We start from the raw sequence: 24749 nt of genomic DNA on the forward strand, positions 1-24749 counted from the left end.
AAGTGCAGATAATCTTGGAATGAATGCAGTCAAAAGCATCTGTTATCTTTACTGCAATACCAACCAAACAAAATGGTAGTGTAACATTGAAGACCAGATAAGCTGATCCTCATTTTCATCAGAGAAGTTCCTGCAGCATGTAGATGTGGCTGTCCTCACAGTGCCAAGCAGTCAGGTGGTTCAACTGAATCAGGCCTCTTCATTCTTCCCTGTTGATGTTGTCTGTATTGACAGACTTGTAGCATGTGCTGAAATAGAGGAGGATAAATTTTTCCTTTCTATTTTCCGTTAATCCATTGGTTCAATAAACCCTGAGATACAGAGTCTCAGATTCAAGTCGCTCCTCTGTTACATAGCAAGTTGAACTACTTTGCCCTTTATTACTAGGCAATTGTCTGTTCTGTAGAGTCCTGAGGAAATTTCTCAAATCATCAAACCAAACACTTCTAACTAGTTAAGTATTTCTTAATACCTAGGATCCAGTGAAGTATTTCTTGCCCCAGCAGTGGCACGGTGGTTCTGCACACCGTTTGTGTTTCTGAATCTAGATCACTTTATTGCACTGCAGGATAACTCGGCATTGGCATGGATGCTCTCTGTGCTACTTGCCTGGATTGGGCTTTTGCTCCTGCCCAGCACGGTCTGATCTGTTTTTCAGTTTTCTGTGAGGACAGTTAAAAGGGCTGGGAACAGGCTCCCTTCCTCTCTCCTACGCCTGCCCCAGACAGCTATGGCCTACTCCTTAACCTTGCTAAGGAAGCCAGCTGCAGCCTGGGGAGCAGGGCAGGGCCGGGCGCAGCTGCCGCGCCGGGGCCAGGGGAGGTGCGGGGGCAGGAGGACGCTGCGCTGGGTTCCTCTGGGCCCGCTGCTCTTGCGCCTCTGCGGTGAGCGCCGGTGCGAGCAGCCCCGTCCCGCGGGGACTACAACTCCCAGCGCTCCGCGGCGCGGCCCGGCGGAGACGCGAGCGGCTGCCCTGGGAGCCGAGTTCCCCGTCAGGCCGCAGCATGAACGGCAGCGTGGCGGGCGGCGGCTACGCCGAGGAGATCATCAGCCTGACCCGCAGACCCTCAGGTAAGGCGGGGGGGCCCCTCCGCGCCGCGGCAGCCGCGCCGAGGCCCGCGCAGCCCCCGGGGAGACCGCAGCGGAAGCGCGGGGTGGCGGCGGGCACCAGGGCCGCGGAGGAAGGGTCCCGGCGGCGAGGAGAGAAGCGCAGCGCCCAGAGGCGCCGGGCCCAGCCGCCTCCCGCTGCGGGACAAGCTCGTGCCCTGCGTGAGGGAGAGCTGGCTGGGTCATCGACCGTGCTCTGCGAACAGCTCGCCTCTGGTTTCCCCAGGAAGCTGCCATCTCCGGTGGAGCTATTGCTTGCAAGTGAGGCGGCAGCCGCTGAGCGCCCAGCCTGGGATAGCCTGAGTCAGGGGCCATTGGGAATCATGCGCCCAAGTGGCCGTCCCCTGTACTGGCGGCTTGGCCTTCATTGTACCCTGAGAGCCTTTGGGTGGTGGGAAAGAGGAGCACAGGCTGCGAGGAAGAGGGAGTAGGGCAGTTCTTGGGGCATTTTTTGGCTTTGCTTTTCGTGTCTCAACACCAGCAGGTGCTCTTGTGAAAATCTTGCATTTTTACAGGATTTGTGGTGCCATTCAAATCACACTTTCAGAAGTGAGGCAAGTCGACACGAAATGTACAGCTCTGGGGCAAAATCCTGGCTATAGAGAATGGCAGACTCCAGGAGGGCTTTTGGAGCTGGAGTTGTAATCTGCTGTGTGAGGCTTTCTCTTTAACTAAAACGAGTAGGAAGGCAAACGTGGCAGCCCTTGTGTTCTGCACAAGCGCTGGGTATGGCTGCTGGAGACCCCAGCACACACCTTGTTGGTGTGTGTGTTTCCTTTCTCTGGGGCGGAGGTAGGTCCCATGCAGGGCTGGTGTTGGTCCTGGCCCTCATGCTGGTGGATCAGAGCCCAGAGGGTATGAGCCCAGGGAGCAGCCCCTTGCTTCCACTGCTCAGCAAATTGGCCCCTGGTCTGAAAGCTGTGTAGCCCTACCTGCATAGCCATGAGCTTAAGCTAATGAAGCTGTGTTTGTCACGGAAAACTGTGCCAAATGAAGCTGGTTTTGATGGGAAGGCTGTTTCCACACATTTGGGGAGCTAAAATTTTAAGCAATGTGTAAGGGAATGTTAAGGGGCAGACTCGAGAATGATCTTGAATGTGACCACTGTGATTTCAGTCTCGATTACCATGAGCAGCATTTGTCCAGTCATTGAGATGGGCTGTGCATCTTTAGATTTAGGTTTCTAACTATGTTGCTTGGTTTGAAGGTTCTACAGTCCCTTAAGGCCTTGATGTGCTTGCTGTGTGAATTATCACTCATTTCTGTGGAAGGAACAAAACACTTATCTGTAAAGTGTAATTGGATACTGTAATCTCTTGAATTGGAGTTTTGACTGCAACTTTAAAATAGGTTTGATGCTAAACATCTCTGGCAAAAGCTTGCATTGGTTGTGACTGTATTTCCAGTGGCAGGACAGAGTATATTTGTATTTTTCAAATTTTCTTGTATTCAGTCTCTCATTTCCTAATCTTGCCAGTCCTGATTTTTTTAAGGTGTTTTTGAGGGACTTTTTTAGTTCAGAGAGGGTAAGTGAAGCATAGGGAGGTCTGCAGCCTCAGGGAGAGTCAGAAGTTTAGCCCAGAGCCTGCTTTTAAAGCTCTACTGTTCTGCTTCTGGTCCTTCATAGACAAGAGACATATTGCTATGTTCTCTCTCCCCTTGCTCCCTTTCTTCCAGCTGTGCTGTGTCTTTTTGTGGCTGCATGAACTGGAAGGGAGAGAATAGAAAAGAGCTTGAGGATTGATAGGGAAGATATTTTTAGACAGAGTGGAAGTCTGAGTGCTGGAAAAGGAAGACAGTGAAAAAGCCCTGTGAATTCTTAGCTTGGTCTAGCACGAGCTGCTGCCTCTGTCATGAAGATCTGCCTCTGCTGATGAAAGCTGTGACTTATTTTTCCATTTGTGGGTAAAAAGTTGCAAATTGCATACTTTTTTTCATATATGTATGCTTATTTTAGGGATTTTATATATGAGAGAGAATGTGTTCTGAGATCCTGATTCCTTCTTTCTGGCTTTTTAATAAGTGTTGATTAAACAGTATACTTTCTGTAGTATTGATTTCTCCCTTTCCTAAGTTATTGCCTTTATGACAGATAATTTTTAGGAGTGTGGATTTAAAATTTTTATCATTTTTAATTTTCTGTTGAAAGGTGTATTACTGTGCACAACTGGCCCTTCTTGGAATAGATATTATTCTAGTTGAATTGCCAGTATTTCTTCAATTTTCTCTCGCTTTCATTTTTTTCCTCACTTGTCTGAAGCTGCCAGGAAGGGAAGGGAAAAAAAAGTATGGCAAAATTACTGCTAATATTTCTTTACTTTCCAGCTATAGATGCACGCTTAAAATACCATGACTCATTTTGTAAATGCTTTGATCTCCTGTGACTAATTTAAAATGCTGCTTCCCAGCAGGCATAAGGTGGTTTTACTTTCATTTGAAACTCTCCTTCCCAAGGTTTCCAGTCCCAACTTAAAGGGGAAATAAGAAAGAAAACGAAAACAAATAAATCAGTCTGGCTGAACGTGGGTAGAACTTGCCCTCAGCTGTTCTTGACAATAGCTTTTGGATAACTGGTTTATGTCAGAAAAAAACCCGAAACTTGGGTTTTTTTCCTTTTACTTTGATTGTGTAGTTGATTTTTCTTTCCTTTTCCTTGACTTTTCTTTCTTTTTTCATTGCAAGCCTCTTAGGGAGTCTTTCCTATCCCTTGTCATACATTTTTATTCAGAGAGAAACTTAGCTTCATGTACAGTGGGGAATGTGAGGGTTAATCTTAGGGTTTCCAGACTTCAAATTTAATTTGTTCTTCTTGGTTTCAGTGAAACAAGAAGTCTTAACTTTAATCCAGAAGCTGGATCCCACTAGATATCTGTAACTGAGGCTTCCTTTAAAGAATAATACAAAATGGCAAAAACGTGAAGTGGACATCAGTTCTAATAAATGCATGTGTAATCCTTTTTGTTTTGCATTAAATCTGCAAGCCTTGTCTTTATTTCCTGTCCCATTTGAATTCATGAAGCAGTATAAAGTGATTGTATAAAATTGAAGTACCTTCATGTAGCCTAATCTTATTCCTGGAGGCAAAGCATACCATTTCAGCTCCTGAGATGTGGAAGGTGAGCCTTCTTGAGCTCCAGGTGCCCTCAAGCTGCCTGCACAGTTCTCCTTGCCTGTTTCCTCAGCTGTAGACAGGGTCTATTGCTCCTCACCTTTCATTACCCTGTTTCCTAGCTCACAAAACACTACTCAGAGGTGATTTCTTATAGCTCAAAGGTAGTGATTTACTACAACCTCATGTGAAATGCAGAATACTTTCATTTTCTTCCATGTTGTGCTGAAGAAGTGTATTCCTGCTGAGGGCTGAACCAGCGTCTCAGAAAAGACGTCATGCCCCTCAGTATTCCCCAGCACCCACCTGAAACAGCTCACAGATGTTTTGTGCAATGAAGCCTCTGGGGTCCTCAGGCATTTGGTGTCTCTCCTCTGCTTTCCAGACCAGTTTCATTAGAATAGCTTTTCTAGACAATGGAGAGGTGGTTGAAAAGGGTGATGCAGATTTGCATGCTGTGAGTTTTATGTATGCTGGAGACAGCAAGACAATGTGGGAAGGTGCAGTCCCCAACAAGCAAGAGAGCAAGAGCGCTTGAATCTTTGAGCTTTTTCTCATCAGGTTTTTCTTTGGCTTACCTTAGGGTTGGGCTTCAACATTGTTGGTGGGACAGATCAGCAGTATGTTGCCAATGACAGCAGCATCTATGTCAGCTGGATCAAAAAGGATGGGGCAGCTTACCTTGATGGCCGATTACAAGAAGGAGATAAAATTTTAGCGGTAAGCCCATTATTCTGTTGTCCCCTGTGTTCTTGATCGGTGTTGTGATGCGAGAGGCAGGTTTTCCATCACAGTGCATAAAGAGGAAGGATGTGAATTAGATGGTCCCAAGCACACTCCATGGAGGAGTTGTCTTGGGGGTCTGGGGAGGTGAGTGCCTCTACACATGGGCTTATCTCTTCTGCCTTCTTGATTTGCCACAGAAGTGCTCTGTGGTGGTGTGCTTGTGTTTCCTCTGTGACTTGCCTCCTTAAGGTTTTAGAATCCAAAAGACCTCCTCTTGCTCACAATGGATTATCATTTACACACATGTAAATAAAGGTCTTCCACCTCTTCAGTTTCCATTTTTTGACTGGTAACCCTCATTTCTGATCTTTTTGCATTGGGGGATTTTTAGACTGTAAAACTTCTAGGCTGTAATATTCTTCTCTTTGTTTCCTCAAGAATAGCATAGGTTGCTTCTTCTTTTTGAAAATTGTTTTCAAGTGTCTGATGTTCACACCCACTGATTCTTCAGATAGCTGGCAGTTGTGCAAGAAACAAGATTTGCAAAGTGATGGGTGAAGAAGTAGCCTCCCTTAGTATGATACACCACCTTTTTGTACTCCCTAATTTTATTTTACTCTTGCTTATCGTGTTCCACATGTGATGTTTTTAGCCTCTGTGGACTTCCTTGCACTAATTGGAGCCTATTATTGATCCAGAAAGTGATATTAAGTTAAACAGAGAATATTCTCTTTTTCCTTGACAGTTTAATGTCTGCATACTTGTGTTTGGGGAGTCTAAATAAAAAGAGAAGAGAGACACTGGGTGTGATCCTAGGGGATACAGCTGGGGGTAATGAGGATGAAAATGAAAAACTAGGATGAATTCACGCAGTGAATGAAATCAAGTGGGTTATAAACCCTGTGCCATTATATATTATTTTAAATTAAGAAAAATCCTAACACTTGCAAGTGGGTGCCAATAAGTATGAAAGTAAATTTTTTTGTTGGTTTTTCTACATCAGTGTGCTTATAAAATGTGTTTACAACAGTCTCTCAAACAGAGAGGTTTCAAAGATGCACCAGTAGAGGAAACAAGGAAAGCAACTCAAAACAATAATTTTGCTGTAGCTGCTCTTTTATGTTCATTAGCTGTCAGAATCATACCTTTGATTTGTTTCCAGTAAAGCAACAACATCAGAAGCTGCTATTGACATAACTGTGATCTTTTATTCTTATTTTGCTTCTAGGTAGTTTTTTTCAGTACCTCTGTGTTTTTGCTTGGAGTTTCTCATGTTCTGTCTCAACATATAAAAATACAACATAATATTAATTAATTAATTAGGATCATTATTATTATAGTATCATGCCCCAAATGCAGAATTTTGTGAAGCATGAAGATTTTTATGTCTTATCCTTCCTATGTTAAGCTGCATCATTAAAAATTGGCTGTGTTTACCTCAGTATCTGGCTCTCCTGTTCCTTGTTTCCAGATCAATGGCAAAGACTTGAAGGATTTGCGGCACAGGGATGCTGTGGAGCTGTTCAGGAACGCAGGCTATCACGTGTCTCTGAAAATTCAGCGCAGGGTATGTTTCACCTGTTTCTTAGGGTTACTTCTGCCTCAGTTTAGACTGGCTTCTGTGATTGGTGGCTATTTCAGGAGGAAGAAGAGTGTCCAGGTGCTCAGCCTGGTATGTGCATATAAACATTTTGTTTGACCTATGGCCTTCTCTCATTGCCTCAGCTGTAATTGTCTCTGTATTATTTTGTAACCAGTGTAACCTGTGTATCAATGAAAAGGTGAGTTTGGAGATGTCACCAGGTCTTTGTTTTGCTAGTGTATGTTGTGTTTGCTCACTGATCTCCTTTCTCAGAGGTAAAGTTTGTGTGTGAAGACAGAATCTCAAGTTGCCCAATTTTATTTTAGTGGCCAAAACCATACTGGAGACAGAACTCCTTTTGTTTCAGAGGCCATCATTCATGTTAGTGATGAAATCTATGTGCATTGTGCTACAAGACAGACATTGAGGTGCTGGAACATGTCTGGAGAAGGGTAATAAAGTAGGTGAAGGGTCTGGAGCACAAGTCTGATGAGGAGGAGCTGGGGATGTTTAACCTGGAGAACAGGAGGCTTAGGGAAGACCTCACTGCTCTCCACAGCTGCCTGAGAGGAGGCTGTAGCCAGGTCGGGGTTGGCCTCTTCTCCTAGGCAACAAGTGACAGGATAAATGGAATCCTCAAGTTGCAACAGGGGAAGTTTAGATTGGATATTGGGAGTTTCTTCACTAAAAAGGTTGTCAAGCAGTGGAAGTGGTTGAGTCACCATCCCTGAAGGTATTTAAGAAATGTGCAGATGTGGTGCTTAGTTTTATGGCAAACTTGGCAGTGCTGGGTTAATGGTTGGATTTGGTAGTCTTAGAGATCTTTCCAACATAAATGATTTTACAGTAATAGTAAATATGGACTACCATAGTTTAAATATACTGGCACCATTTTAGATGTAAAAAGAGATGAACCCTTAATCCCTAGATAGCATGGAAGTTGACAAAAGAAATTCTGATCTACCCAAAGCATGTCGGTGAGGATAGGTGACTTGAGATCCCTTTTCTACTCCCTTAACAAAGGAGTAAGTCTTCTGGACCAGTGTGTAAGGCAGATAAGAAAACCAGAGAGAATTATTGATATCTTTTTCCTGGTAAAGAGAGCAGGAAGTGGGGTGGTAGCAAGTGCATCAAGGGGTGACTGGGTATGTGTGTGTCATTTTTTCTGCTGTATGAGGTGTGTCCTGCTTCACTTGAGTCCTAGTTTAGAAAGTGGCAGAGAAACGTGAAGGTGCCTGGTAGTGACTAGGCACCTTGCATTTAAATTCAGTCCATCCTAAGCTGTTTGAACCCTCTCATGTGTGGAATCTGCAGGTACCTGGGGAATTATTTTGAACATTCTTACAGAACCACTTGGTCCAGACACAGAACTGGGGCCTCTCTTGTTATGGGTTCTGACATCAATAATTTTTTTCCTTGTAGTTGCAGCCACAGAATGGCCCTGTGAGCCATCGAGGAGATGGAGACTCAGGTGGGCTTCCTCTGGCAGCCATTCTTGTGCCAGGCCTGGCGCTTGCTGCGACAGCAGTCTGGATCTTGCTGAGGTATCGACAGCGGATGTGAAGAGTTCACTGGGATGTCACTGCGTGTTTTACACAGCTATGATGTAATTTAAAGATAGAGAATCAACAATCTTGTTACAGACTGATGCCAAAAAGGATCGTTGCCTATCATCCAAGTTGCTGCTGATGTTCGTATACATTGATTTTCTCGCAGGGTGGGTAGAAGCAGAGAGTAAAAAGGGAAGGGAGAGGACTGTGTTTATGTAAAGCTGTATTTTTTGACAAATCTGGGGAGGTTTTGCCATCCTCCTCTATTTTGCACCATGAACTTTCAAACACACTCATCTATTCCACATTTTAAGAATTGACATTTGGTTAAAGGGAGTGGGAGTTGGGATGGTTTTAAATCAAAAACATATTCTAGAGGCTTTGCCTTATTTCCACAGAATTTTTTCTTGAATCTAATGAATTCTGTCCAAACCGTGAATAAAAGCAAGCAATGCAAAGGGTACATTATTTTTCCCATTGAAGTTTTATTGGTTGTTGCTAAATAAACGCCTTACACGTGTAAAATCTGATTCATGGTTTTGCAGGTAAAATCTTAAGTGTAGCTACTGATTTAACAACAATATGCAGTATTGGTGAGGTATTTTGCCAGCTGTGGAAAGATAGAAGGTAGCCTGCTGCTAGAAGAAGATTTTGATTTTCAAAATGATTGCTCATTTTTGGGTCAGGGTTGTAAGGGAAAGCTTTCCACAAAATGCTAGCATACTGGAGAGAGACAAGCAGACAACTTAATCACAAGGATAAGTGGTACAAGAGATTCAGGCATGATGAAGCTGCAGAAGAGACTTTAAATTAGTAGTGAAGCAGTAGTTCCTCCATTCTTCAAATGGGTTGAAGCCTGCATCTCTCAGGTTAGAGGTTTTGGGGGTTATTTTTTGCACAGGGAATAATTCAGCTAAAGTTTTCTGTAGCAGCTAACGTTCTCTGCAGTCAGGAGAATCTTGTGATTATTAAAAGTGAGAAGCTGAGAGCAGGCTGGGATTGTCCTGGCTTTTGTTTGTTTCTAAAGACTTATGTGGTGTTCAGGAGATAGGCTGTCTGCTTTAAGCCAGGGTAAAGCTTAGCAGGTAAAACCAGAGGGAAGAGACCGTCCTCTGGAAAGTATATGGCTGAATTTACCTGCAGGGTCTCATCTCCTCACTGTGATTTGATAAGTTTTAAATGCCCCAGCTGATAGGAACTCAGTGGATAAGACCTGTTTCTCTTGTCTCTGATAAATCAATGTGTTTTATTGTTTTTGTAAAAGAAAAGCAAAATGCATGGTCTGGTCTGTATGATGCCAAAAAAGAGATCACGTATGCAATATATGTTTTCAAAGAAAAACTGGTGTCTTGGTGCTTTACTTATTTCTATTCTCTATTGCTCTTGTAGGACATTGCTGATGTATTTGAATTGTTGTGTTTGCTCAGGGCTGTGTTCTGCTGTCTGCTGGAGATAAAAGTGGTTATGTTGTTGAATATGGCATTCCTAAATCACCTCAGAGTTTCAGAGCACTAGGATCACATGAAATCTTGTTTTGGCCTATAGACTGCTCTAGTGTAAGGGAAGGAGGAAACAGGAGGAATTTTGCTCCATGTTCTTAGGGACTTTGGGATCAATATTGATATTGACTGGCCTGGATTAAGGCATGCAGTGACTTGCCTTGGCCAGCAAACCAGTTGTGCCTGATAGCAGAATGGCTGCTGTGTAGACAGATCTTTGCAGATACAGCATGAACCAGCTTGTCTGTGACCTGCTCCAAATATTTGGCTGTGGTGTCCATATGCAGCACATGTGTGTATTAAGAGGGGTGATTAGAAATTGATGCTGTTGTGTCACAGCCTTCAGAATAAAGATGCAGACATTAAGAAAATGTCCTGTCTTGTTAGCCTTTGCTTGAGTTGAGTTTCTGTGATGAGGAGTATGTGGAACAGGCTAGGAGGATGGGGATTTGTGAAAGGTAATTGTTAGTCATTTCCCATTTAAGTAAGAGAAAGCAAAACCTTTGGGATTTTTTGTTTGTTTAACCCTTTGGCTTTGGGACTTTGATACTGTTCAGACGTCATTGCCATGTATATTGCAGGCAGTTTATTAAGGAGGGGGAGAGTTATATCCAATGCTCAGATAATTGACATGCCTTATTAAAAAAGAAAAGGCCCTTCTGGTGCAGAGTGTTCACAATTATTGAACTGCCACTCAGTAGCTTTTTTCAGAAGTCTGGGTAGTAGTTTTTACTCAGGATTTAAACCATCCAGTCTAAAGGAGAGTAACATCTTTGTGTACCTGCCTGGTACCAAACAATCCCTTTTCCAATCCCCAGACACCTCTTGTCCCATTTATTGACAAAACCCAAGTGGAAAATACCTAAGCCCCAAACTTGCCTGTCAACTCTGGCTCATACTACTTTCTTTCAGCAGCTGGACTGTCTCACCTAACCTTTCCGTGTTTTCCGAAGTATTTTCCACCCTGTGGTTTCTGAAGCCTTGAGTTTCATCTTTGCACTAGATGCTGTATATACATTTTCATCATTGCAGAAGAAGCAAATTTTAAAAAAATCTAGTGAGTAAATTCATTTATAAATACAAGTGATCAGAGAGAATGTTACCTTTTGTTGCAACTGAAATCTCTGGGTTTTAAAAAAAAAAAAAAGTTGAAATCCTGAAGACAAAAAACATCCTAACTTTAGTTTATGTTTGCTTTTGTTTAAGAACTCATTTGCTATTAATACTGAGGGCAGCTGAAACTCTTAAACACATATTTTAAATACTCATGTTTCTTTCCCATTCTCATCCATCCCCTCAAGTGTATTGTGAATGTGCTGATCTGCTGAAAAATGGATTTTCAGGTCCATAATTTAAAGACAAATCTGTACAGTGTGACTTTCTGTGTATTCTAGGCATTTGTATCTCAGTCTTCAGAATTGTATGTGCTAATAATATATATTTTACTAGGGCACAACAGTGAGAAAGAGCAGCCAAACTTGATCTGAAGATTGGTAGGTGCACTACTTCTGGCACTTTTTAATTAACACAAACTAGAAAGGAGTGTGTGGGAGGGAGAGGTGTCTTTCTTTCAGTTTGCCTTTAGGTTCCAGCAACTGGTTTGTTAGCTTATTCAATGCTAGATTAAAGAGGCCTCTAATAACTGATAGTCCCTCTCTTTGAGGGGATTTATGTGTTGTAATTGCCTTACCTTCACATTATTTTTAAGAAATGAAGCCAACTGAGCCCTTTCAGATTCTACATGTAGGATACTTTCTCTCTTTTAGTATTTTCTGTGGTTCTGTGTACCCTTTCCAGGTTCTGTATTGCTTTGTAAAGTCCAGACACCCCAACCACGTGGGAGTCCCACTGTTCACTATGCCAATGCCCCGTACTAGGAGTTTTTAATACCCTCTTTGTCTGCAAACTTTTTTTTTTTTTTCTTAGATATGGATAAGTACAAAGCACACTTAAGCCATCTCCCAAGAGATTGCTTTTTCTTAACTAGCTTTTAAAGTCTCTTAGGAGTGGCATACAGCTTTGCCCTTTTTCTTGTTCTGTCTCAAGTGCCTTAAGGAATCTGTAAAAAAACCACCATTGCCCCATGAGGGGTACCTTCTCTTAGTTTGTAGGTCAAAAGAGTAATTCCGTTTGGTCATAGACACTAGAAACAAGTGTTAAGTCCCTGTATATTCCCACTTCTAAATCCTTGTCCATACCCAATGTGATCTGCTTGGTGTGAGGGAAGGTGTCTGACTTTGCATTTTGTTGAATGACTGCACCTGCTGTTTGCATTGGCTGTGCACTGACCCACCAAGATTACTGTCTCTCTGCCTTGGCTGTTGTATTGTTTACCAGTCCATTATCTTCAGCAGTACTGGTTTTGCCTTCTGCTAGATCATCAACAAAAATGGTGAATGGAGTTTGGTACAGGGGCAGCTTCCCCCCGTGGTTGAGAGTTTTCAGTAGCTCTTGGCAATCTCCTGATATTTGGATTCTTCGCTTAACGGATGCATTTTGATAGTGTATGGCATTGATTTTTAAAAAAACACATGTTTTTTTTTTTCAGCATGTTGCATACTACTAAGTAGATTATCTCTGAATGGTAAGTAAACTTCAACTGTTCTTTTGCTTGCAGAAGCTGATCCAAGTGTAAGGATTAGGTCAGGTGAGCTTTATGAACCTGTCTTTTTCCCTATCCTCTTTCCTAATTTATTGATGTGGGCTTTACTTATGGAAGTTTCTTTTTTTCTACTCATGTTGAAGGAATGAACAGATAACTTACTAATGGGACAGTGTCCCCCCAGGCCTGGGGCCCAAAGGAAGGCTTGCACAAAGATTTCTGAAGGAGGGCCTTGACTATGCCCTTGTATTCAGGGTTTTCCTCGTGACACTTGAAGCAGACTCGTGCTACCTCCATGCTGCCATGTGTGGTACATGTAATCTCTAGAGCTCTGCTCTCTCTCTACCTGTGCAGCTGAGGGGGACTCAAGGCCTTTCAAAGCTTCCTTCAAGACAGGGCCACATGTAATGAGAACATACACAAGTGTTAATGAAGAGCAGTGTTAAGCAGGCTCAAAACAATTTTCCTTGTCATAGCTGACAGCTTTTGTCCTTGCTGCTACAGCTGTAAACAGATCATGAGCAAACTTCTTTGCAGAGGGACTGTATATTTCTTACCTGGCTGCCCAAACCAACTTTCCTAGGCTGAAACTCTTAGTAAGGAGGAGTAACTGTGGTGTTTATGCAGGGTAATTATTCAAAGCAGTGTGTGAAAGATAGGAGATTGTTCAGCAAGCTGGTATGCTCATATTTGTGTCCAAGTCTTCCAGCTGTGTTTCCATTTGGTAGAGTTCTCTTTCATCTCTCTTTACCACCTCTCAGCATCCTAGCATTTGAGCCTGGCTTGCATTTTTTTGCCATGACACAAAAGCAATTGTTGTAGAAAAATTGCTGCTTTTGTTCTGTGTCAGCAAGTACTGATACTTGTTAATTCAGCTAGGTTCCCTTAGTTGCTTTGAGCTAGCTATTGAGTTTGGCATCACTTATTCATTTTCTCTTCCATTTGGAACATGAACATTGGCACTTAATTCTGTGTCTGCCCTTGTTCTGTCTGGTTTCTCAAGTGTTGAAGGACAGATCACCAGAGCAGGAAGCATGAGCATGTGTGTGAGGTAGGGGAGGCTGTACACTTAGAGCAGTAAGAGCTGAACTGAGCCCAAAGAAGCCCTAAGAGCTTTGCTCCATGGATGTGGATGGTAGAAGGAAGGAAGTGTCTTGCTAAGTATCAATATCTTAAGCAGGGTAGTTTGGTTTCTAAAGCAGTAGTAGCTGGATTCCAGTTTTGGGAATGCTTTTGAAGATCTGTGTTGATATTGTGACAACTCACAGCTTCAGGCCTGCCCTTTTTTGTCTTTACCACATGTCTGTCTTACCTTTCCAAGTTTCTGATTGTGGTGGTGCTGGGGAAATGATGTTTGCAGTTGTTAGAGCTTGGCAGTTGACATTAGACCTGTATCCCATTTCCTGCTATGGGTTGGATGTACATGATAGGCAGCTCTTAGAGCTAACCAGCCAGATGACTGTATCCACCACTTGGGGAATGCAGCAGAAGTGCAGTCTATGCTAAGCATCTCATTCTTCTGCTGGGACAGACTATTTCCAGGGAGAGAAGGGAGAAAGAAAGTTCAGCAAAGGCAAGCAGAGTTTTGGAAAGAAAGCTGTTCTTGTGCCAGAGAGCAGGGTTGTCTGTAGATCTGTGGCTAACATCCCTGGGGAAAACTTTTTGGGCAAATTTGAAGTGGATTAAAAAATAAAGGGTTGAAGAAAACCTGTTTGTCCTTGTTCATAGTGAGTGTGTGAGGAAAGTGTGCTCCTACAGAAAAGAAAATCTAAAAGCTCTAAAAGAAATGATGGCTTAACCTGCTTCAGTAGCACTGCTAGGGCTGGAAAGAGGAAGTCAGGGAGCACAGCTGGAGCTGGCTGATATAAACTCTCTTTTCTGGGAATGCAGAAGTAGCAGTGTAAGGCATAAACTGCTGATTTTTCACCTTTGACATAGCTGCCTGCTTCAGCTACCCTAACCAGTAATAAGTGCTTGATGAACTACAGAGCTACTCTGGATGTTAATAGCACAAATAGACTAGAACCTGTTTCCCTGAATCACTGGAAATTTATGTATCACAGTTTTCAAGGCAGATTGGTGATACTAATTGAAAGAGATAAGTTGTTAAATGGGAAATAGTCTAAGTTAATGATTCTGATTAGCATTCATTCATGCAGGAAAAGGCCTGGATCCTTAAGGATGTTTTTTAAATTTAGAAAATTTGAGATACTAGCAATCTGGTGTTAAGTTGTTAGTATAGAGATTCCCAGGGGAAGCAGAGACTGGATGAAAAATTACTTGCTTAATTAGTGGGATATTTGCTGTCCCACTTAAGTACACAGCCTGTATGGGAGTCCAGATGCAATGCATGAAATAGTTCAGTTACCCCAGATGGTCTTTTGCACTCATTGCTCCTCAGCATATTTTAGTAACCTTATAAATCACTGAAATAATAAAAAAAAATATGAAAGGGGATAAAATATTTGTAATATTTGAGGCTTCTTTCACGTAATTCTTTTTAAAGATGGCAGGTTAATACAAAGTTTCAGAATATGGTTCAGAAACTTATTTATTAAAGGTGAATAGTAATCCATGATTATATGATGATTTTCTTCTTTCATTGTGTAAATAATACTTTTCAAAAGGGTCTCTAGTGAATGTCAAGAAGACTTTATGCAGTTCTGCATACGGTCCTTCACAGACTATTGTCTGCTGATGCACAAAAAGGCATGCTGGTCACTCATCCTGACAGCAAAGATAATGCCTTGGGCTGTAAAATGATCTTAGATGTGGGAAGTATGCATGTATCCTTGGCTTTTCCATGTTGGGGTTGCATGGGAAGGGAGCAGTAATTGGGTATGAAGTAAACTGGAAAAAGGCACAGAAGGAACGAGTGGGACACAGTGCAGAAATGAAACTCCTTGGCCCCTTCATCCCAATCCCTGCCCTGTGTGGGCCTTCCAGTTTTAGTCACATGGCTGAATTATGGCAGGAATTCCACAAAAAGCCAGCTTGTCTGTCAGGCTAGCACTTGAAGATCACAATTCTGCAAGGAAATGTCAGTCTGGGGTCCTTTTTTTCCTAAATTGCTTGAATTACTTCCCTAGCAGTGGTCCCATTTTTGTCAGTTAACTATAAACCATTGGGGAGCACTGTGTAGGTCAAGGATATGGTCAAGGAAACTAATCAAATTGTTAAATTTCTTCTAATACTAACTAGAAGAGAGTCTTTGAATCTGTGTTGAAATTACACAGCACAGTGTTTTATGGGCCTCACTGCATTTTGCTCAGAGATTGTAAAAGGATGTTGGATGTTCTTGCATGGACATGTAGACATTCTGGGCTAAGGGGTAGAAAGGTTTCTTCATTCACTATTCAAGTTCTCACTGCTTTTCAAGCTTTAATTAATCTTTCCTTAAACTGCTAGTATGTCTTATTTTTGCTACTGAATTTGTTTGTAGTGCATAAACGCTTCTAAAAATCCTAAGCAGGGGATGTATGAGCACTGATCAGCTCCATATGTGGTTCTGAAGCTGTGGTATGAAGCTGTGGTATAAACCAAATACACTCCTGCACATGGACTTCTGTGGCTGTGGTTATAAAACAAGAAAATTTAGTCAAAATGCTGCTTCAGAGAAAGCACTTTGCTCCTGCTGTCTCTAAATGCTGTTTCAGGTGCTGGTGCCAGAACGTGTATGCTGCTGTTCAAGGTGAACAGTGCAGTATGGAGATGTGGGCTGGTGTGAAAGGCCCTAATTATGGGAGATGAGCTGGAGAGGGAGAAAGATTTGGATAACCCTGAGGATTCAACAGTTGCTGCTAAAGGTTTGTGCTTCTGTCGATGTCTTGGAAGCATCTGTGCTGATTCTTTGCAAAGCAGGTCCTACTTGCCGAAAATGCAGGCATATTTTTTTGCATAAAGCCTTGCTTTTGAAGCAGTTAAATTTAAAGGGATTTGTTCTCAAAGGCTTCAACTGACTGAAATAGATTCTAACAGGCATTTAACATTTTAGAGGTGAGATTGTAGACTGCCCTTTAACAAAGGCATTACAACCATTTCTGATGTGGAGCTAAACAGCAGAAGATACAGAGGTTTAACATCTAGCATTGAGAAAAACCCCCCGCTGTTGAGCTGGTGTTCCCACCATGATTCCCCTGGAAGTGGGGAGAGGTGGGAGGAGAAGGAGGATGGCAGATATTGTCAAATGGCTGTTACTTGTCAAACGCTGATCTATTTTAAAAGCACCAGAATGGAATGGGATGAATTAGCAGGAGGGCATCCAAGTGTGCCACAAAGCTGCCCTCCTGAGATTTTGATTCAGAGAGAAACACAAATTGCTCGACTTGCCTTTTAAAGGTATTCTATAGATCTCCCATATGGATTAGCTCCTAAGGTGCTGAAAGCTTGCTTTGTGCAGCCATATGTGATGGCATATTTCTGTCATTTAACAATTGTCCAGGTAAATGCTTTGCAATGCATACTTGCTTTAGCACCCGTACTTTTCATGAGGGTGCTTGATACATTTAATCTATCTGAACATATCTTAAAGTATGTAGGAAAGTATGGATAAAAAGAATGCAGTAATACTGTGTAAGTACAGAAATGGCCCATCTGTACAATCAGTGTCTGTTGAAGGTACAATCACTGAGCATTAGTGATTAATTAGTAATTCTCAACCCATGGATTTCCAAGGTGGCAATATCAAATTAGTGCAATGTTCTTGTTATCTAAATACACATTGGTGGTTGTTGTTTTATAGGAAAGGGTCAGACAAATGTTCCTGCAAGTTGGGAAGCACGAATGCTAAGAAAAATGTGAAGCGAAGAAAATGAGAGATTAGTGCATATGACACGTTGTGCAGATGGTGAAAGGGATGAGTCAGACTCGGATGTGCTAATAGCTGTTATTGATGAAGGAACTCTTTCTCAAACAGTTGTTAGTGTGGTTTAAGTTTATCATTTGGGGGCCTGTGTGTTTATCCAGGCTTGAACAACACAGACTGTTCAAGAGCTGACATGCATAGCCACTTGTTCACAGCTGCTTGCACACATGGCTGCATGGAGATCTTCTACAGCAAGATGATCTGTGCCAGAATCAAGAACTGGCTGTAGTGTTTTCCCTTGGCCAAGAGGCTATGTGTCAATTATTGAAGTAACCTTAAAAAGGCAGAAAGAGGGCAAAGAATAGAAAGCTTTAATATTTCATTCAGCACATCTTTAGCTTTACAAACCATAATAAGTAGCACACTAGAAGTATCTAGTTACATGCAGCAGGAGGAAAATCTACCCATCAGTGGAGTTATCTGTGTGAAAGAGAGGGAATGTTCTTCTTGCCTTTCACTTATTTCACTACCTAAACCCTAATAACTTTCAGAAGAGTCTGTATTGATTGTATTTCTTTCAGGATTATATTAATCAATATTTGCATGGCAGGGACAACTCCAAACAAGGGAACTGGGTCCAAATGTCATAGAAATTCAAATATGCATAGCTGGACCAAGTGTTTTGTTTGGAGTGGAAACAACGCCATAGCTCTCTAAGCAGTAGTTCACAGGCACCAACTATTTCCTAGGAACCTGGTCTTTATCCAAATCTCTGCTGTTTTTTGATTTGCAGTGCTTCTGTTAAAGTGCTGTCCTCTCTCTAAGTGGAAAAAACTCACACAGATAAAACTCTGCCTCTGGTCAGCTGTTGCAAAAGGTGCCTCGGATGGTTATAGGAGCTCAGGGAAAGGCACAGCTGCCCAGTAACAAGGAAGATCTGCTCTCAAGTGGAAAGACATTTGACTGTGACCCATAGCAGCTATGTCTGGCCACAAATCCTGCTACAATAGCAGCCTTAGAATACTGAAGTCATGTAAGAGTCATCAATATGGGATAGTTATTTAGGTGCTCTTTTGCCTGTTAGTAGCGCAACCTATAAAACACACCTTGAAGAGCTAGAGCTTTTGGTGTCTTCTAGGCAAGAATGTGGCTTCATAAGACAAGACAAATTCTATCTTAGTACCCCTTTAATGAAATTCTACTTTTCTTACTGTTGAGAAGTAAATTTTTATCTGAAATGAAAAGGAATTCTGCTACTAGCTTTTCTACCAGGGAAATGCTGCAGGAAGAAGTATACTTGGCTTCACAAATGGTTCTTGATTAAAACCTTGCTATTAACAGTATAAAACTGCTTAGCATTCTCTGGAAATTAATGAGAAAGCCTTATCAAACCTCTTGGATATTTGAAAAAAAATTCAGCAGGGAGAGCTAGTGGTTGAATTCGATAGGTGATACTCTACTGGATTAGAGGTTTAGCAGAAGGGAAAATTAAGTTATTAACTAGAAAACCTACTAAGACACTTTTATATTTTTAGCTAGTCTGGTAAAAGCTATCACCTGCCTCTATAAAATCTACATAATGGTATCTCTTAAAATGCTGTTATTGTATTGCTTGTCTTCTCCTTCAGTTCACAGATTTTAACAAAATACATCCAAGTGTTAAAAGTTGATGGATCATGTTGTTGCTCTTCTGTCATCAAGAGAAAATTGTTCATTTATTCTCCTTTTTCTGCCCTCAGTCATGGGTCAGAATAATTGAATTTTACTTCCTTCAACTCAAAAATTATTCATTACTGCACCATGAGGAACTTCACTAGATGCCTCCAAAAAATAGGAGTTGTTCCCTAGTTCTTTCCTGCTAAATGTTTTATTGATAAAATCAAAGATTTACAATAGAGGATGCTTTTTCTTTGTACCATAATCCTGCAGGATGTCTTCAGGAGTCTGCTTTCTAGGAGCCATTCAGCTGATTTATTAAGAAAGTGAGCAAGGTCTAACTTGCCCAGATTATTATCGGAACCTTTTGAAATTAGGTAAAGTAAGCTTGTTATCCAGTTCTCTGGAAGAGTTGCTGTTACTTAATAAGGCTGCATGTTTTTACTGTGTATCTAGTAACTTAAAAGTTCAAAATCTAGGCCTCATCCTTTGCTGCACACAGTCCAAATCCCTTTGGGTTTTTAATATTAAAGAACATGATAATAGAATTAGGAACCTTTGAAGTTACCTTCCAATTAAAAAAAAAAAAAAAAAAGGTCCTTTTCTCATCTAGTACAGCAGGTAGTGTTTGTGTTTCCTTCTTGTCTCTTTCAAGGAGTTACCCAGATCTCACCCCAACACTCCCTCTCTGAATTGTTCTTCAAGCCATATCTGGTTGTTCTGTCAGATTTTTTGCTTTCTTCTCCTACTCTCCTGGTTTTTGTGGTGTTTCTCCTGACTTGTCTCTCACTCTCCTTCAGCTTTGTATGTGCAGCCCTCTACCAAAAGCAATGTAGGCCTTAGTCCCTTTTCTAGAGTGCCTGAGTGACCCCAGAAATGACTTTGTTTGGACAGTGATGTATGTTCATGCACGTTTGGAGTGCAGACTGCTGAAGTCTTTCAGAGATCATATTAAATAATTCCTAGCTTTTCCACTATTTTCAATATGTACCATGTTGATTGTGATAGATTTTTACCTTTGTTATCGAACTTCAAGTCAGTTAAACTTCCACATATAGAGATCGGCTTTAGGGTGCTGATGTGGCTGGTGATGTGTCATTGAATGCAAAGATTGTTCCAAAGAGAGAGCTCCAGTCTCTCCTTCTGCAGGTGAGCTCTGGATAGAGATTCTTGTTGTTCCACTCCTCCATGAACTTTAGGTTTTCCTATTTCTTCACCACTCAAATTTACCAGAAATTAAAGATTATTTCTGCTTACAGTTCTTCAGATTGCTTTCTGTGCCTTTTTGTAACAATACAGTGTCTTCTATGCTCCTGTCCTCCAGAGCAGAAGCTGATCTTAAGAGATGGTATGATTTTTAGTTGAGATGCCAGTGGGAAGCTGTATTAACTCTCTAGTATTTTTGCTGTTACTTTGCAGGTCAGAAGAGTGCCAACCCAAAAGACTGCCTCTAGGAGGAATTTCTCTTTAAGGGACTCTTCTGGGAAGCTGTCAGTGCTGAGCTCATTGAAGAGTCATGCACTGGGTTGTGCCTTCCACAAACTCTGAAGCTGTGCAGTGGTCAGAGCCAGTCCTTTACAGATGGTAGCACGGAGAAAGACTCAGGAAGTAGTAATCTATTAATATTGCAGTGAAGCAGGTGGAAGATCTCCCAACAGGTAGTGAATTGTTTTCTGGGACAATTTAATAAAGCTATGGTGACCCTGTAGTGTTGAGGGCATGATACATGCATCTCTTAGAGGCAGTTATCTTATTTCTGGGGAGAGCCATGTAATTAGTGGTGTTCTAACAGCTGCTTTCCATTTCCAGGTTGTTCCGCTCTTGCATCTTGTTCAGAACTGAAGATCACTTAAGGATATTGGCAGATAAGGTTCTTTCATCTACTAAATGCCCTTTCCTTTCCTTGGCTTTATCTTTCCCTTTTCCAAGCATCAGCTGTTATGGCAACAGGAAAGTCAGAGGCAAATAAGCAGCTGGCAGTCTTCCTAATGGGCAGAAACACAGGCTGGAATCCCTCCTGAATTCAGCAGCACAGTGGTAGAATGCAGTAGCATTACTAACAGTGGCATAGAGTGCATTTTGAACTTGCAGGGTAGCTGGATTTAATGAGGTAAGATACTGCTCATGCTAAACCTTCTACCAAAGCTGAACAAATGTGTTGAATGAAAATGCAGAAACCATAGTTTGGAGTTTTAAAATTACTTTCCCTATTTTTTTGTTTTTCAGAACAAAATGATAAAATATGGTTCGGACTGCACAACTCATTCTGACCTAGTTGCTTACTTGTTGTTTCTGGACTACTTCATGAAAGAAAAAAGAGGGACATTGTCATTGCCTCTCTTAATGTGGCTTTAATGCAATGCCCTTCTTTTAGCCTTGCAGGTTTTCCACAAATGAGAGGAAGTGTGTGTGTGGATAGTAGGTTTGACAACTGTGGAATTAAATATTCTATATTTAATGTTCCAGGGTTTGATTTCCAATATACTTTTATTTAATCCCCTCTGCTTTTGATGTCTTTTGTTGGACTCTTGTGATGCAGACTGTTTTTCTGACATATTTCTGTTTGAATCCATTCTTTTTTTTTTTGTCTGCTAAGAGTTTCCTTAGCTCAGACTGTTCCCAGTTATAGGATTAAAAAGGTCATTTTACAATTGATTTGCCAGTAAAGTGGCAATGTTTGGTAACTTACCTTTATTTTGAGCACACATTTAAATTATGCAGATTTTCCAGGTCTAATGTGACAGATTCATCCTTGATGTGATTGAAAGGCTGAATGTCCATAGTTGTCTGTGAATGGAGGTGAATACATATTTCTGCTCTCAGTCTTACTCTCTTGAACTTTGATTGAAGTGTCAATCCAAACTCCATTGCTTGGCATCATCTGCTTATTAACTTGAAATGAATCCAGAGTTTAAACACTCTCCATGCTTCGGGGCAGTTCAAATTTGAATTTCAAGGAGGAGGAGAATCTGGAGGTAGACAGGAAGAAAGCCAGTGGGGTTCCCTAATTACTAGAAGTGTTTTAATTAAGTGGAGTAGAGCTATGCAAAATTGATAATCTGAGTTCCTCTTTAGACTATTTGGAGACACCTGCACTGGTAGTGGTTCCTTCTTACAGCACCACAGTTGTGAGAGCCATTTTATCCTGTCATTTTTAATGGAAGTTAAAGGAGTGATTGTTTGAAGGCTGTCACTTCTGGCTGACAGCTACTTCATCTCCATTTTCATGCACTCAGCTTTGTTTCTAAGCATCCCCTGCAAAAGTACATCTTAAGAATCTGGACTTCTGCATGCCTGTACTATATATGAACTACCTACAAAATCCATTTGTTTGAGAACAATTCAAAAGTCAATGTTTAGACATGTAAGGTGTGAGAATGTATGTCTGGGTCTGTGTGTGGTGACAGACTTTGGATTTAAGCCTAAAATACCTTCCAGGTTGCAACTATAAACACAACTGCCGTAAGCAGCAGTGGGTATGGCCAGCTCAGCATGTGTCAAGCTATATGGTGCCAAGTGTCAATGGAACAGCTCTTCTAGAATCACTACTATTTTTAGTGCTGCGGCATCCCAGAATACTGCAGCTGCTGCCTCTTGCACTGAGATGCTAGAAGCCTTACTTTGGCCCCTGCTAGCTTCTACTCCTGGGATCTCTTATTCCTCTCCTCTGATGGAATGGCCATCCAATGCAGATGACATCTGGGGGTCCCTGGATCTTGGTACCCAGCCATCTAGAAGGAGAGCAGAAGGAATTGGAGCCATTACAGCGCTCTGGGGTTGGAAGGGTGGAGGAAGTAGGGCCAGGGCTGCCTAGAACCATGTGGCAGCAAAAAAGTACTGAATTAATTTTCTGCAGTGCTGAGGGCAAGCTGTCACCGTGCCCCAGCTTTTCAGGAATGAAAAGGAGTTGCATCTTTACAAACTCCTCTAGAAAGTGAAGTGGTGCTGCTCACATAGAGCCTGTGGATCAAAGCCTCCTGGGAAGCATGTTTGCAGTGTGAGGATCAGCAGAGGCAGAGACAGGGGTCTCCTCTATGGAGCAGCATGTGCACAGTGATGCAATCCTGGTGATGTGACACAGGAGCTGCTGCCCAGGGCCTATTCTGTCCTTCCCCTGGGATCATGGCCACATCTGGACTCTGCTGCTGTCTATAAACAGCATGGTGAGTTCAGATAGGCTAAGTGGGCATCAATCAGTGGGCATATACTGAAAACTATAAGGAGGCTCAGCAGCAGGGAGAGTAAGGGTATTCTTTCTTTTTGTTTGGGAAGGAATCACGGCAATTCCTTTTTAAAAGCATTATAGGAGCATTTAGGCTTTGGTGACCAGAGGCTCGGCACCGCAAGTTCCCATCACTGTGAGAAGATCTCAGCACTGTGCAGAATTAATTGGACTGCACCTCATTATCCAGTTTTGACTGGCACATGAGCTCTTCCTTCTTTCCTGCACCTTGCCTTGCTCTCTAAGCGTGGTAGGACACTTCCTCTTTCCCCCATGCCATGATTCCCACACCTGTGAAATTGCTTTTGTTTCTCAGTGCTGAAATCTGTTCTACTCCCCTATGTCTTTTGGGGTTTTTTTTGATTTTGCTTCTGAGTTCAGTGAGGCTTCTGTCCATTGTTCCAATATATTGGGAGAAGGATGTTGTTTTTAAAAAGCAAAGCAACGAACATGAATTCTGAGCAGGAATTCCCTTTTACAGTGTAATTCATTTTAAGGCAAAGTGCTTTCAAAAACAAAGAAAAATCCTAAAAAAAGGAATCCTTTAACTACACAAAGCAAACTTAATTTGGCACATTGGATAATGTGTGAATAAGCATGTTTAAAATAGATTTTGGTTTTTATCTGATTTATTTTTCAGTCCTGTGGAGACAGCTGATGAATTATATATGGTTATGGCACTTATGAATTGTAAGTCTTCTCACGACTGAAGGCAAATGTCAAAGGCACCATGTGTTAGAATAAGATATTTTGTTTGGCAGGTATGGCTTATTCAGGAAGCAGGCTTCTATTTTATACATACTCTGCATTGCTCAATTGAATGTATCCTTTCTTTGAGCACCCATCCTGTCTGGTGTGGCTGAATGCCTCCTCATCATATAGGTAAATTGTGTTTTCTTTAATAATGGAGAAGGAAGAAGCTATGATCAGTGAATCCTTTCTCTTTGGCACTCTTCTAGTAAGCAGTAAGCAGAACATGTCTGTCACCTCTGCAATTTGGACACACAATGTGGGCTGGGTTAGAACTGACTTGCCATAAGGAAAAATGTTTGTGGCCGTGTTCTCTCCTCTTTTTCCTCTGTCTTCCTGCGTGAGTGAGAGCAGGTTTTTCCCACCAGTGCTCAGAGCTCAGGCCTGGCCTTTTTCCAACATTCAAGCTGAGCAAAGGACATCTGGCTAAGCTTATTTCTCCTGATCTTCCAGGGCTTCTCTGAGAGAGTCAAAAGCTTTCCTAGAAGACCTGGCTCTGAAATGGTTCCCTGTAGAGTTTTCATCTGGTCTCTTTTAACCTCTCACTTCTGTCAGTGCAGAGAGTTTATTCTGGGCATAAATCTAACAATCTTGGTGCTGTCTTGTGAGAGTGAAGTGTTTCCCCTCTACTTCTGAGCAGAAAAAGCTGCAGTCTGCAAACTTTGCTCAAAAGTGGATGCTGTTCTTCCCAGGCAGTGTCTGCATGAATGTGAGCTGGTTGAAGGGGAAATGGGAAGATGATTGAAAACAGCATCATGCTTGCAGCACTGATAGTGAGGCATCCTCCAGGAAATATGTTCTATCCACCAGAAACCCAAACTGGAATGTTTCCTGCTGAATCTATGCATGTTCTCCCTTCACCTGAGAAACAAGTGTAACTCAGTGAGACTGGGAGACTCCAGATACAAGGACCATCAAATCTTTAAGACCTGTGTTGTGCTAGTGTTTTACTGACTCTGCAGGAGGGAAAAAAGTATTGGACCAGTGTGCTGGAAGGATGAGATGGGTGTGAATGAGAGCAAAGGTACTCATTTCCTTATAGATTGACCTGAGCAAGTCAGACACTGGATAAGGTATAGCCCTTGCTGAGTAAATCTAAAGATGAGATTACCAAAAAATTTTGACTCTGTAACAGTTCCATT

At 41.9% G+C, this 24749-nt stretch overlaps 1 protein-coding gene across 2 annotated transcripts; it reads left to right on the top strand.

The window, feature by feature from the left end:
* The first annotated feature begins 529 nt into the window (after nt 1-529).
* On the top strand, nt 530-9415 carry SYNJ2BP (synaptojanin 2 binding protein). Of its 2 annotated transcripts, XM_056492696.1 has the most exons (4): nt 772-1071; nt 4800-4936; nt 6414-6509; nt 7947-9415. In XM_056492696.1, exons 1-4 carry the CDS (start codon nt 1005-1007, stop codon nt 8085-8087), a joined length of 441 nt encoding a protein of 146 aa, XP_056348671.1. In that variant the 5' UTR covers nt 772-1004; the 3' UTR covers nt 8088-9415. The 2 variants fall into 2 exon arrangements, with proteins under 2 accessions (XP_056348672.1, XP_056348671.1); XM_056492697.1 differs by lacking the exons at nt 4800-4936; nt 7947-9415 and having other exon boundaries at nt 530-1071; nt 6414-6501.
* The last annotated feature ends 15334 nt before the right edge of the window (nt 9416-24749 follow it).

The sequence above is a fragment of the Oenanthe melanoleuca genome, chromosome 5 (assembly GCF_029582105.1).
Source record: "Oenanthe melanoleuca isolate GR-GAL-2019-014 chromosome 5, OMel1.0, whole genome shotgun sequence".
Taxonomy (NCBI): Eukaryota; Metazoa; Chordata; class Aves; order Passeriformes; family Muscicapidae; genus Oenanthe; species Oenanthe melanoleuca.

Bases quoted from the DNA above. Each gene is read 5' to 3' on its own strand.
- SYNJ2BP (XM_056492696.1), top strand. From the start codon at position 1,005: ATGAACGGCAGCGTGGCGGGCGGCGGCTACGCCGAGGAGATCATCAGC. The intron at 1,072-4,799 runs GTAAGGCGGGGG...GGCTTACCTTAG, and splicing joins CCTGACCCGCAGACCCTCAG to GGTTGGGCTTCAACATTGTT. The intron at 6,510-7,946 runs GTATGTTTCACC...TTTTCCTTGTAG, and splicing joins CTCTGAAAATTCAGCGCAGG to TTGCAGCCACAGAATGGCCC.